We start from the raw sequence: 14,188 nt of genomic DNA on the forward strand, positions 1-14,188 counted from the left end.
TTCGGTAAGTCACATCATCTGTGTTTTTAGATATATTTTTCCCACGTGGAATGTTTCCCTCTATTATATTCATTTTATTACATACTTATGTCCACTTACAGCCCATGTTTCTTTCCACACTACCTTCGAGTCAAAGCGTTTCAGTTCTTTATTAATTTTCGATAAATGTATCTTGGATTTAAGTCTGTTTGTAGGTACTATGTCGTGATATATAGGGAGTTCTGGGTTGCCTTGGATTTTTCTGTATGCTCTTCTAGCTAACTGGATCACCTAATTTGAGGGGGCTCCATTTTTGCCAGGGCGAGGAGCTAGGCCCATGGGGTGACCCTGAGTGTTCCAGAAATTATCCACATTGTCACCATCAGTGGCACATCCACTTTAACTGTGTGTGCGCTCCTGATCCAGACAGGCAAACAGTATTCAGTCACACTGAAGTCCTCGATGTGCTTGTTCTACAACCCCAGATCCTTCCAGCCAGTTTCGATTGGACAGCATAGCAGATCACTTGGAGTAGTAGGTGTACAGTACTTACAGGTCTGCTTTCAGTATTTTGTTGAGGTCATTTCCTTTGACAAGCGATGGTCAGGTACTCAGCATATGCAGTTGGTGTCTGGCATGTCAGCAATATATAGATTAAAAAGAAAGGTTGTTAGTGCCAAATCCTGTAACAGGCCATTATTCAGAATGACGCTCTTCTCTTAACTTGTATTTGAGTAACTTGTAAGTCTATAAATGTATATCATAGTCTGATGTAAGATCTAAAAGGACAAGGGCAGTTTTAATCTTGTTTTGGAAACCTTTCTCAGTATAGATTGTGAGAGACAGCACTTAATTGCAAGTTTCTTCCTGCTTTGGTATGCAGAAAGGTTGGCCTTGATGTATGGCGTTAATCTAGTCATTAAAATTCTTTCAAATAGTTCATAAGTAGGTACATAGCAGGGGTATCAGTCTGAATTTATTAATGTTATTTCTAGTTACTCCAGGTTTCAGAATTGCAATGACTCCTGCTTCTTTCCAGATCTTAGGGAGTGTACCCAGTCTAATCAGGGCAGAGTTTGGCCAACCTCCTCCTTCCTAAAATTCCCAGTTCCTTCAAGAATTCTGGTAATATCTCATCAGATCAGGCTGCTTTTCCTGTCTCCATTAGCTTCAAGGCCTAGGTAATCTCTTGTCTTTCTGTTTCATTCACATATCCACATTGGCTGGATTTTTAAGTAATGTTCAAGTTTCTGAAAATCTCTTTCTTTTCAGGTTTCTTTAGTTGCATTTTGGAGATATGTTTCAGGGCAGTCACAATATCACATGGACTAGAAGCAAGAGATGACCTGTGAGGTGCCTTGGCACTGCCTAGTTTCTGCCGTAGGCCCCAGCTCTTCCTGTTGGAATGGGTAAAATCTAGACTTTCTGTTGCCTCCTTCCATCTGCTCTTGCATTCTTTGTTCATAGTATTGACCAATTGTTCTGCAGTCTCATCATCTCTGCTCATCTTAAATCGCACCATTAGTGTTTCACACCCTGTCATCCAGCGGGGAGTGTATTCCTTCCTCAACCCATGAGGAATATCTTTTAGGGCCATTTTATGTATCAGGTTTGTGAATATTTTGTAGTTATTTGGTTATTTATTATATTCTCATTGTAGGATTGACATTTATTCCAGTCAGCTTTCCTCCAGTTTTTGCATGGGATTGGGGTGCTTTTTATGATTAAGATTGATAGTCCAACCTCTACAATTACCAGGAAGTGCTTTCTCCATGGGAACACCTCGAGTACACCTATTGTAGAATGCACAAGTGTGCCTGTTGCTCTGCATTTGACAAAGTGACGTCAGGTGTTGACATTGTGCTTTACGCCTTTGATTTGAAGATCGTTGTGTACTTGGTGTCAAACAGGAGATGTAGGTCCTGATTTTGTGCCCCGTCGTTCAGTCCAATGACTTCAGCTGTGGACCTCAGAGGGACCCATCTGGAGTGTTGAGACTTAAAATAACTGGTGTTTATGTGCTGGATGGTTAGCCTTGGTTCAAATATCTGTGGGCCATTTTTGTGATGGAGGTGTATAGACTCTATAAAGCATCAGCTCTCCCAGTTTTATATCTATTGCATGTCCTGCTAGTGTCATATTTGTGTCTAAATTCCCTAGTTCATTTTTCACCTAGTGACCATACCATGTTTGTCATGGCCGGTGTAGCCAAATTTAGTAAATCCTGGTATTTTGAGTTGAATGATTATATCATCAGTCAGAATATAATGCTTACTCTTTCTCTGGTAAAATTTTTTCCAGATGTTTCTTCCTTTGCCCTCATATAATCCTCTATGTTGAAGTGATGTACATTCAGTCTCATCATGTTAAAATAACTTGTTTGCTCTATTTGCCTTTTTATGGATTGGGAGATGTTAGTGTGTCTGATCACAGTAGTAGTGTAGTTGTGTTGACTTTTTGTAACTGTGCCATGTTATAGTGTTGCCTGGGGTATGCCCCCTAGGGGTTGTATACAGGCATTTGTTACCAAGAGGTGAAATTCTTCCCATGTGAGCACAGTAACCAGCAATAGTTGAGTGTTTAAGGGTGGGTAAGATGAAATATGATAATAGTAGATGGCTCTTCAGTGCAGTCTTCTGTTCAAGTCGTTATGACTAAAAACAAACATAAAAACTTTAAAAATATTTTTGGCACTAAGAGTGTTGGAAGGAGTGTTCTCATTTTACAGCTGCAAAGGTCTAGATGAACTTGTAGGAAATATGTTTACATGTTTAACTTAGTGGATTTCTGTGTGAAGTTGTTTCCATCTCAGATATTTTTCTCAAAATTAAATGAAAAAACTAGTTCAGAAGTGTGGCTTAAATCCAGGTGTGACAATTATGATAAAGCTTTTCATGACTCCCTTTTATCTTGCTATACTAATTCTAATCTCACTCTAATGCCATGGTAGAGATATTATTTCATACTTGTCAGATCTGAGCTACTTTTGTGTCTCTAGTTATGTTGACATTGTTATAGTGTTTTATGTTAATAGAAGATAATGTAAGATCTACAAATTTCATATTACATTCCATCCCAGCATTTTTAATGAAACCAGTTTCTTTGCTATAGATTGAATGCAGTCCGTGAAATTTGTGCTCGGTGTCCATTGGTGATGAACGAGGATCTTTTGCGTGACTTAGCACAGTATAAACACTATAGAGACCGCAGTGTCATGATGGCTGCTAGATCTCTCATACAGCTATTCCGTGTTTCAATGCCCAAGATGCTTCATAAGAAAGACCGAGTATGTTCATGTCTTCCATCATTTTACTTTGAGAAATAATTGGCAGTGTTTTAGAAACATAATTAAGGAGCTATTAGAGTTATTATTCATTTTCTTGCGTTTGAAATGTGAATTTTTAAACTGCTGTTTGTACAGATGGTTTAATCAGTCAACAACAGTGATTCATACAGTATATGCTTGTGTGGAGTAAGAGAAGTATGTGTGAGTGTGTTGCACAGTCATACCTTGTATTTAAGTTTGTAGATTGTGAATGTGTGTGAAGCATTGCACAGGCCAACAGTTGTTTTTGTGCTGATTTCATAAATTCATGATGCCCTGAATTCAAATATAGCATTAGTTTTTGCCTAAGAGCTCAAATTCCTAAGATAAAACACTTTAGTGAAATATGCATTACGCTACCTTAGGTTAAATATACCAATCAAATAAAAAACTACATGAAATTTTTATTATGTTATACAAATAGTATTATAAGAAAAATAAAGGAACAAATCATCAGTGAAACTAATAACCTACTGTACAGTTCAGAAGCTTCTTTTCCATGACATTCTTGAACGTGTTGGAACAGCCCCTTTTTAAACATCAGCTGTAATCTGCCATCTTGTCTGGATCCCACGTTCCTTGGTAGTTGTCCTATATAGTTTTAATACTGTGGTAAAATTTTAAACATTGTTCCTCACTGGAGTGTCTCAAATTTTCAGGAAAACAATCTAAGTGGCTGTGTAGATAGTGTACTTTAATACTCAGGTTCCACCCAAGTGGTTTGAAACTGTTAAGCATCTTGTTGACCAGTTCAACATCATTTTCAGCTTCATGTTTTCCCAAAATTTCCAGCAAATGAATTCCATGCTTTCATGCAGTCTCATTCATTGAATTTATGAATGCAACCACAATGTCACCAATGTGGTAGGTGCGACAAGCAATCACATTACATGAATCAAAACTCTCCAACCCAGCAGCAGCAGCAGGAGCACTACTATGAGTTCTTACAACACCAACAATAAACCAACCATTACCAGGAGTGAAGGTACCATTATTAACAATACTGAAATTAAAATTGCAGCCAGCAAAGAGACAAGGCCCATCAAGAATAGAAGTAGATGCAACTCCTTTCACTCCTATAACACTCGCCATTTCCATGTTTATAATTAACTTGAAGATATTAGTGCACTGAAGCGCACGTTGACGGTGCAGTGCGGCATGGCACAGTAGCTCCATTCAGTGCAGTTGCATCTGCAACAGCCATGTAAATCAGTTCCCCAAAGGGGCTCCTTTATATAGCACACAGTTCCTAATCTAACTGCAAACATTGCATTATCTCTTCTGCCTTCACCATGTTTACGCCCAAGGAGCCCTGTAAAATGAAGGCCACATCTAGAATCACACTTGTGAGTCTTCATGAGAGCCGTGCTACATCATGCAGCTCTGTGTTGTGCATGCATAATCTAGCCACAAGGAGTGCACGTGCTGCTGCCGCTGGGTTGGACACTTTTGATTCACCTAATGCGACTGCTTATCACGCCTATGACATTGGTGACGTTGCACACAAAGGTTTTGGCAGGTCTGATTACTAATCTGATAAGGCCATGACTCCATGAGCTCATAGCAGACACAGGGTAGGGAGTAGGGAAGGTGGGTTTGTTTGGTTTAAGGGCTGTAAATGTTGTCACCAAAGTGATACACGCAATAAGCAATCACATTACGTGAATCAAATCTCTCCAACCTAGCAGTGGGAGGAGCACTACTATGAGCTCTTACAACAGTAACGATAAACCAACTGTTACCATGATTGAAGGTATCATTATTAACAATTTTGAAATTAAAATAACGAGCAACAAGACCTCAAGAATAGAAAGAAGTAGATGCAACGCCTTTGAATTAATTTTTTAACACCCACTCAAACTTTATGGATGAACAGTAGTTCAAAAGCCAAAAGTTATTATCTGCATGCCTGTAAATAGGATGTAAAAAAAGGTATAGCCAAACTTTCGGCAAACATTCCTCACACATAGAGAAATAAAATGTGTTATATGGACATGGGTCCTGAAATCTTTATTTCCATGTTAGGACTTATTTTCTACTTTGTGGTAATCACATTAACCACACAGAAACAGACTGTAACAGCATTACATGAAATGTTTCCATACACGTTCAAAATATGCTCTTGGTTACATTTGGGTATAATGTACAAAAAGTTGTACCTTTTATGTTCACTGCCAAGGACTGTTGTTCCAATATAACACAGATAATGTTGATGTGTGACTCACTTCACTGCTTGTGTTGGCGTGCAACTAACCTCATTCATCAAGGACTCAGTTTCTGGTACAGTGCAGTAAAAGTGTACTCTAATGTCGATTTGGCAGATGGTAATGGCTGTGGCACTCAGTGTTCATATCGGGAGAACTTTACAGAATGACAGTGTCCTGATGGGAGGATATTTGAAGCAGTTGTTCTTTTTTCTTAAGGATCTTGGGATGTTTGAGCCTATTACTCGCAACTTTGGGAGGGCTAGACGGATGAGGATACCTCAGCTGGAGGAAGAACTACTTTTGTGCAGTTGATGATAACCCTAGTGTCAACACAAGACAATTAGCTGCAACATGTAATATTGAAGACATGAGCATCTGGAGAGTGCTACTTGAGAACCTTCTGTGTCCGTACCATGTACAGCATTTGCAGGCACTATTAGCAGCTGATTCTCCTGCACGGGTACACTTCTGCAAGTAGGTAATTCAACAATGTGTTGAACTTCAACCCTGAGGATGTGTTTCATACATTGCTGATACCCATGATCAGTTTGTTGAAGAGTTGTAGAAACTGAGCTCTAACTTGGAAATAAAGTGTTTCTGAACCCATGTCCATGTGACTATTTTCTTCCTCTACATATGAGGAATGTTTCCTGAAAGTTTGGCAATACATTTTTGTTGCACCCTATACTGGCCTATATGCCAGTCATGAGCCATCTGTGAGTGGTTACCTGCCCTAAATTTCTCAAGGTATTTTCCTCTTCAATTTTTGGATGAAGATCTTTTTAGTTTCTGCCATTGCCATATCTTCTCCAACGTCTGAAAACAGGAAAGGAGATGTGCATTCAGTTGGTTGTATTATAACTTAATGTGATTTTCAAGAAGTGTATTGTGCTTCCTTTTACTTCATTTGCTCATTTTTCAATTTTGTGACATTTCTGCCCCCCCCCCCCCCCCCCCTGCCCCCGCCCAATCCCTGTTTTCATCATCAGCAATTTTACCATTAGTGTTACTTGCCTTATATTTATGGTGGTATGTTTCAGTGTGATTTACTTTGTTGATTTGTATAAAATGCCATGAAAAGGAAATACTTACACAAACATATTGTTATCTTCAAAGGCTATTAGTCACTTGCCATTTTTTCAGTTTCTTTTTAGAACACAGATATTTCATTAAGACTATGTGTGTATGTGTCCTTTTTAGCAAATGTGTTGTACTACTCCTTTTAGTGTAGTCTGTTAGTTTCTAAGGCAAACAAATCAAGGAAAGGCAACCTTTTATATGTAGTTAATCAGTCAGCTATATGTAAGTGTTGCCTTCCCATGTTTTGTTTATTGTTTCCTTTCTGTGCATTGTGTTATTGTAACGAATTTTTTATATACCAGGTCATTTATCTGCCAGAACTTTCCTGCTATAATGAATTATTTATTTTATATAACAATTTGCATGTCTAAGTAAACCACTTTTTCAGGGACGCCCAACTGAAGCTTCAATTGAGTTAAAGGTAAAGCAGTACGGTGAAGTAGATGCAAAGGATTATGTGCCAGGTGCAGAAGTTCTTGTAAAAAAACAATCACAGGTATGACAATTTTTCCTTGAGACAAAACCTTTTAAATTAAATTTTCACCGTTTTTGGCTTTATTGGAATGTTTTTGTTCCAAAGGATGCTGATCTCCAAGAAGCAGAAACAACTGACAATGAAGATGGTGATTCAAGTGATGGTGAAGGTGGCAGTGACAGTGAGGGTGATGACTCTGATGGTGGTGATGAGGATGACGATGATGATGATGGATGGGTTGATGTTCACCATTCCTCTGATGAAGAACCTTCTGAAAATAATACAAACTGTGCAGATGAGGATAACAATGAAGTATTATGATTTTTACATCTCTTATTACCTACATTTGCTAAACAGTTGTTATCTTAAATTTCAAATCCTTTTATGTGCCATTGCAATAACATTGTAACAATAACAGATCATATGTTAGCTTAACTAAACTGGGCCATCAACATGGATTCCTTGTTTTAGGTGGATAAAGTACACTTAGCCAAAGAAATCAGTACAATGAGAATATTAACTGATGAAGACTTCAAGCAGATAGATACTGAGCTCCTGCGGAAGCAAGTCTCAGGACCCTCAAAAAAACGCAAGAGGCCAAATGAAGAGGAAACACCTGCTCAGAAGTATACCAGCATTTGATTTTATTATTATATGCTGGTTGTTACTTTTTTATAGAATACTTCTTATTAAAAATACGTAATTTTAAACTTGTGTATATGAGGAAGTACATCGTATCAAGGCTTTTATAAATTCATTGAGCTATGACTAAGTTATGCTCTCTGCTAAATTCTACCAGGCACCTTCCTCTTCCATTTCATACCCCCAGTCCATATTCACCTACATTTCCTTCTCTTCCTTTTCCTACTATCAAATTCCAGTCACCCATGACTATTAAATTTTCATCTCCCTTCAATATCTGAATAATTTCTTTTATATCACCATGCATTTCTTCAATTTCTTTGTCATCTGCAGAGCTAGTTGGCATATAAACTTGTACTACTGTAGTAGGCTTGGGCTTTGTGTCTATCTTGGCCACAATAATGCGTTCACTATGCTGTTTGTAGTAGCTAACCCACACTCCTATTTTTTTATTCATTATTAAACCTACTCCTGCATTACCCCTATTTGATTTTGTATTTATAACCCTGTAATCACCTGACCAAAAGTCTTGTTCCTCCTGCCACCGAACTTCACTAATTCCCACTATATCTAACTTTAAGCTATCCATTTCCCTTTTTAAATTTTCTAACCTACATGCCCGATTAAGGGATCTGACATTCCACGCTCCGATCCGTAGAACGCCAGTTTTCTTTCTCCTGATAACGACGTCCTCTTGAGTAGTCCCCGCCCGGTGATCTGAATGGGGGACTATTTTACCTCCGGAATATTTTACCCAAGAGGACGCCATCATCATTTAATCATACAGTAAAGCTGCATGCCCTCGGGAAAAATTACGGCTGTAGTTTCCCCTTGCTTTCAGCTGTTCGCAGTACCAGCACAGCAAGACCGTTTTGGTTAATGTTACAAGGCCAGATCAGTCAATCTGCAAAAAGTTGGGAATTTAAGGAGATGGGACCTGGATAAACTGAAAGAACGAGAGGTTGTAGAGAGTTTCAGGGAGAGCATAAGGGAACAATTCACAGGAATGGGGGAAAGAAATACAGTAGAAGAGGAATGGGTAACTCTGAGGGATGAAGTAGTGAAAGCAGCAGACGATCAAGTAGGTAAAAAGACGAGGGCTAATAGAAATCCTTGGGTAACAGAAGAAATATTGAATTTAATTGATGAAAGGAGAAAATATAAAAATGCAGTAAATGAAGCAGGCAAAAAGGAATACAAACGTCTCAAAAATGAGATCGACAGGAAGTGCAAAATGGCTAAGCAGGAATGGCTAGAGGACAAATGTAAGGATTTAGAGGCTTGTCTCACTAGGGGTAAGATAGATACTGCCTACAGGAAAATTAAAGAGACCTTTGGAGAGAAGATAACCACTTGTATGAATATCAAGAGCTCAGATGACAACCCAGTTCTAAGCAAAGAAGGGAAGGCAGAAAGGTGGAAGGAGTATATAGAGGGTTTATACAAGGGCGATGTACTTGAGCACAATATTATGGAAATGGAAGAGGATGTAGATGAAGATGAAATGGGAGATATGATACTGCGTGAAGAGTTTGACAGAGCACTGAAAGACCTGAGTCGAAACAAGGCCCCGGGAGTAGATAACATTCCATTAGAACTATTGACGGCCTTGGGAGAGCCAGTCCTGACAAAACTCTACCATCTGGTGAGCAAGATGTATGAGACAGGTGAAATACCCTCAGACTTCAAGAAGAATATATTAATTCCAATCCCAAAGAAAGCAGGTGTTGACAGATGTGAAAATTACCGAACTATCAGTTTAATAAGTCACAGCTGCAAAATACTAACACGAATTCTTTACAGACGAATGGAAAAACTGGTAGAAGCGGACCTCGGGGAAAATCAGTTTGGATTCCGTAGAAATGTTGGAACACGTGAGGCAATACTAACCTTACGACTTATCTTAGAAGAAAGATTAAGAAAAGGCAAACCTACGTTTCTAGCATTTGTAGACTTAGAGAAAGCTTTTGACAATGTTGACTGGAATACTCTCTTTCACATTCTAAAGGTGGCAGGGGTAAAATACAGGGAGCGAAAGGCTATTTACAATTTGTACAGAAACCAGATGGCAGTTATAAGAGTCGAGGGGCATGAAAGGGAAGCAGTGGTTGGGAAAGGAGTGAGACAGGGTTGTAGCCTCTCCCCGATGTTATTCAATCTGTATATTGAGCAAGCAGTAAAGGAAACAAATGAAAAATTCGGAGTAGGTATTAAAATTCATGGAGAAGAAGTAAAAACTTTGAGGTTCGCCGATGACATTGTAATTCTGTCAGAGACAGCAAAGGACTTGGAAGAGCAGTTGTACGGAATGGACAGTGTCTTGAAAGGAGGATATAAGATGAACATCAACAAAAGCAAAACGAGGATAATTGAATGTAGTCAAATTAAATCGGGTGATGCTGAGGGAATTAGATTAGGAAATGAGACACTTAAAGTAGTAAAGGAGTTTTGCTATTTGGGGAGCAAAATAACTGATGATGGTCGAAGTAGAGAGGATATAAAATGTAGACTGGCAATGGCAAGGTAAGCTTTTCTGAAGAAGAGAAATTTGTTAACATCAAGTATAGATTTAAGTGTCAGGAAGTCATTTCTGAAAGTATTTGTATGGAGTGTAGCCATGTATGGAAGTGAAACATGGACAATAAATAGTTTGGACAAGAAGAGAATAGAGGGTTTTGAAATGTGGTGCTACAGAAGAATGCTGAAGATTAGATGGGTAGATCACATAACTAATGAGGAAGTATTGAATAGGATTGGGGAGAAGAGAAGTTTGTGGCACAACTTGACTAGAAGAAGGGATCGGTTGGTAGGACATGTTTTTGAGGCATCAAGGGATCACAAATTTAGCATTGGAGGGCAGCGTGGAGGGTAAAAATCGTAGAGGGAGACCAAGAGATGAATACACTAAGCAGATTCAGAAGGATGTAGGTTGCAGTAGGTACTGGGAGATGAAGAATCTTGCACAGGATAGAGTAGCATGGAGAGCTGCATCAAACCAGTCTCAGGACTGAAGACCACAACAACAATTCCAAGGAAATCATCCCAGTCTATGTAGCCACATGCTCACATCTGCAGAGAGTTGCAGAAACTAAAAAGAATGCGGAAAATACAATTACAAGATGATAATGGTCTATTTTAAGGTGAAAGCACGAACAAAAGCTAGAGACAGCATGCAACTTTGGATACAACACCAGAAATGACAGGTCATACGTTAGTACAATTTGATAATGGAAAATCCAGGATGGAATGTAACAATATCATGAGAAGGAATGTTGCCACTCACCATATAACGGAGATGCTGAGTCGCAGATAGGCACAGCAAAAAGATTTTCACACTTAAAGCTTTCAGCCAATGGCCTTTGTCAACAACACACACACACACACACACACACACACACACACACATCTCACACACACGATTGCAGTCTCAGGCAACTGAAACCACACTGCGAGTAGCAGCACCATTGCATGATAGGAGTGGCGACTGGTTGGGGGAAAGAAGTAGGCTGGGGCAGGTAGGGGAAGGGATAGTATGGTAAGGATGAGAGATAATGAAATGCTGCAGGTTGAGCAGTGGGCTAGGAAGAGATTTGGGGGGAGGAGGTAAGTAGTGGAAAAGGAGAAAAATTGAGAGAAAAGCCCCCACCTCTCACCTGCCCACCGCCCAACCTGCAGCACTTCACTGTTTGCCATCCCCACCATACTATCCCTCCACCTCCTCACCCCAGCCTCCTCCTTTCCCCCACCCAGTCGCCACTCCCATCACGCACTGGTGCTGCTGCTAGCAGCACCACTCCCATCATGCACTGGTGCTGCTGCTAGCAGCGTGGTTTCAATTGCCTGAGACTGCAGTCGTGTGTGTGAGTTGCATTTGCGTGAGTGTGTGTTTGCTTATATGTCTATTGTTGACAAAGGCCATTGGCCGAAAGCTTTAAGTAGGAAAATCTTTTTGTTGTGCCTATCTGCGACTCAACATCCCTATATGGTGAGTGGCAACTTTCCTTCTCATAATATTAGTACAATTTGTTGAGAAGAATAGCATATTTGTCCTTAGTGCATTACTTCAGAAGAAAAGAAATACATTGTGGACTTGGGGCAAATGATATAAAAGTAAGAATGGCAATATTTAAGTATCACTGTAGACCTTAATATAAGGACTAGTCTAGAAGTGGCTTTTGTCCAGCAGTGAGTGCAAATATGTGATGCTGATGATAATGACTTGTTTATGTTAGTCATCACATTACATTAATGGCTGCAATGAAATACCATTATATTGTTTCTTTTGCAGGGGAGAACTTGTATCCTTAGGTGACATTGAAAACATCTACAAAAAACGCCGTCATGATAAACAGGCCCGTTTGGAAACTGTTAAGGTAAGATAATGTCATAGTGCAATGATTTGAAAAGTTTCATCTACATTGTTAATGAATAAGCATCTGATATTTAACACCTTAGCATTTGGTAAGTTATTCTGTCATATTGTTTTCTTTATTAAATATAAATAATAATAATAAATTGATCAGTTACCTGTGGCCTGGTACCCCCTGTATCGTTAATGTGAAGAGAAACATATGCTAGCAATGGAAAATCCAGGATGGAATGTAACTATTGTAACAATGTAATTGTTAAATTAAAAGAGATTTTGTTGTGATGATTTATATAAAGGGTTCTCAGAATCCATCTGAAAGCCTATAAGGGTGTCGAAGGGGAGGGTGGGCTGAGAAATAATTGTCAGGAAAAAATCAAATATGTCGCATCATTTCAGAGTTATTAAGTATTAAAGGTAACCAATCCGGTCATTGCATACGCAAATTGAAGCATCCTGCCAGAGGCAGTGTTACAGATGTATTCTTCATTTGGTTTCCTCAGAACAAACAAGAGAGCTGTACAAAAATTAAACAGTTGACTATAGCAGGGATCAAACGTGAGCCAACAGCTCAAGAGTCTCATGCGCTCCCATCTACACTGTGAGAACTACTGGCATTACTGGTATCAGCTTGTGTAGCAGATTTGTTTCTGTTAGCCATTTGATCATCTTCAGCATTTAGGCAATTGATTATTGTTGGAAGTGTTTGTTTAGCTGCAAATGTTCATGGAAAGAGATGCAATGGAATAACAGTGCAGATAGGCTCGACCACACACTTCCACTGCTGTGAACGAAGTGGTACCATGGCACATCATCGGTATTCCTTTGATGAGTACGCTGATAAGCATTTAGCTTGTGGCACTCCGGGTCAAAATGCATTTAAGACCCGCACAATTTACAATGCAAGATATCTGAACCACATTATTTCATGTGCGAATTTGTTTGTAATGCTTGATAGATGATTATGGGAGACCAAAAGTTTTGATGTGAACAAAGTTGACAATGGATGAGAATGCAATGTGCGTATCGTTCAGTTTGAAAGAAGACATTCTTGATGTGGTTGTTGTAAATCATACTTTCTGTTTGAGGGCCATTAGTAATAATTCAACAGGTATAAGTAAAGTAATGCTATGGTCTTAAATTACACCTGTAAACTAAACATGGTAAAATTAATCCGTGTGTGCGTCACTACAGATTCTGCACATTGTAGTATTGGATGATGAAAACCTATGTCCGTACCAGCTACAGAAAGGGCAAGATTTAGTGGAGGAGGATTATCCTTCTCAGAATCAATATTCCCTGTGGAACTTAAATCAATGCTTTGAAATTCAGATTTCAAAAGGAGAGTGTTGTGGATAGTTGAGACATGATTCACCAGAGAAGGGCTATTTAGTTCTCAAAAAAGTCACATTTGATATGACAAAAATAAGCGCGGCAGTCATGTGAAGTTATATCAGCATAAGTTTGGCATGAACATTTGGGCAGGTATTGTGGGTGAGTATTTGTTGGATCCTGTGCTACTTCTTCTTTAAACAGACAGATATATTTAGCATTCCATATAAACATCCTTTCATTGTATTTAGAAGATGTTGCTCCGGCGGTACATCATGCAATGTAGTACCAACATGATGGTGCACTTCACTGTTGCTGTATAGGAACATTTACATGTGTTTTATCCGCAGAGGTGGATTGACCTGAAGTCTTCCAGTTTCCTGATCAGCCTGTTCACCGGGTCTGTTCAGGCATGTAAAGATCTTTCTATGCGTCTCCAGTAGACACTTGTCTTACAGCATTGCAATGCATGCATTCAGGTTGGAGGGAAGACCCTTTGATAAGCTGTTGTGAATAATTATTGTTAGTTTTTACTCTTGGTTATTTTGTAGTTGCCTGAATGACTTGAGAAAATTTCATATTTATTGCTTCATCATCATCATCTTTATTTTTCCCTGTTTTTCTTACATTTCTGGCTGTTGACTAACAAGGATACGCCCCCAGGGGTGGGATCCCCATTTTGAAACCATTGGAATTTTGTGTGATATGTTAGTGCCTTAAACATAATACTACTGCATACATTCGTGGCATAACATGGTTGTAAAGGAATATTGCTCACATGC

At 39.1% G+C, this 14,188-nt stretch overlaps 1 protein-coding gene across 2 annotated transcripts in view; it reads left to right on the forward strand.

The window, feature by feature from the left end:
* Window positions 1-14,188, forward strand: part of LOC124611521 (protein SDA1 homolog) — a 179,651-nt gene that overhangs the window by 120,251 nt on the left and 45,212 nt on the right. For both annotated transcript variants that reach the window (XM_047140253.1, XM_047140252.1), the window contains exons 14-18: window positions 3,091-3,265; window positions 6,980-7,087; window positions 7,172-7,378; window positions 7,538-7,692; window positions 11,997-12,081. In XM_047140253.1, the coding sequence (XP_046996209.1) occupies window positions 3,091-3,265; window positions 6,980-7,087; window positions 7,172-7,378; window positions 7,538-7,692; window positions 11,997-12,081 (730 nt within the window). The remainder of the gene's footprint in view (window positions 1-3,090; window positions 3,266-6,979; window positions 7,088-7,171; window positions 7,379-7,537; window positions 7,693-11,996; window positions 12,082-14,188) is intronic.

This window comes from Schistocerca americana, chromosome 1, assembly GCF_021461395.2.
Source record: "Schistocerca americana isolate TAMUIC-IGC-003095 chromosome 1, iqSchAmer2.1, whole genome shotgun sequence".
Classification (NCBI taxonomy): Eukaryota; Metazoa; Arthropoda; class Insecta; order Orthoptera; family Acrididae; genus Schistocerca; species Schistocerca americana.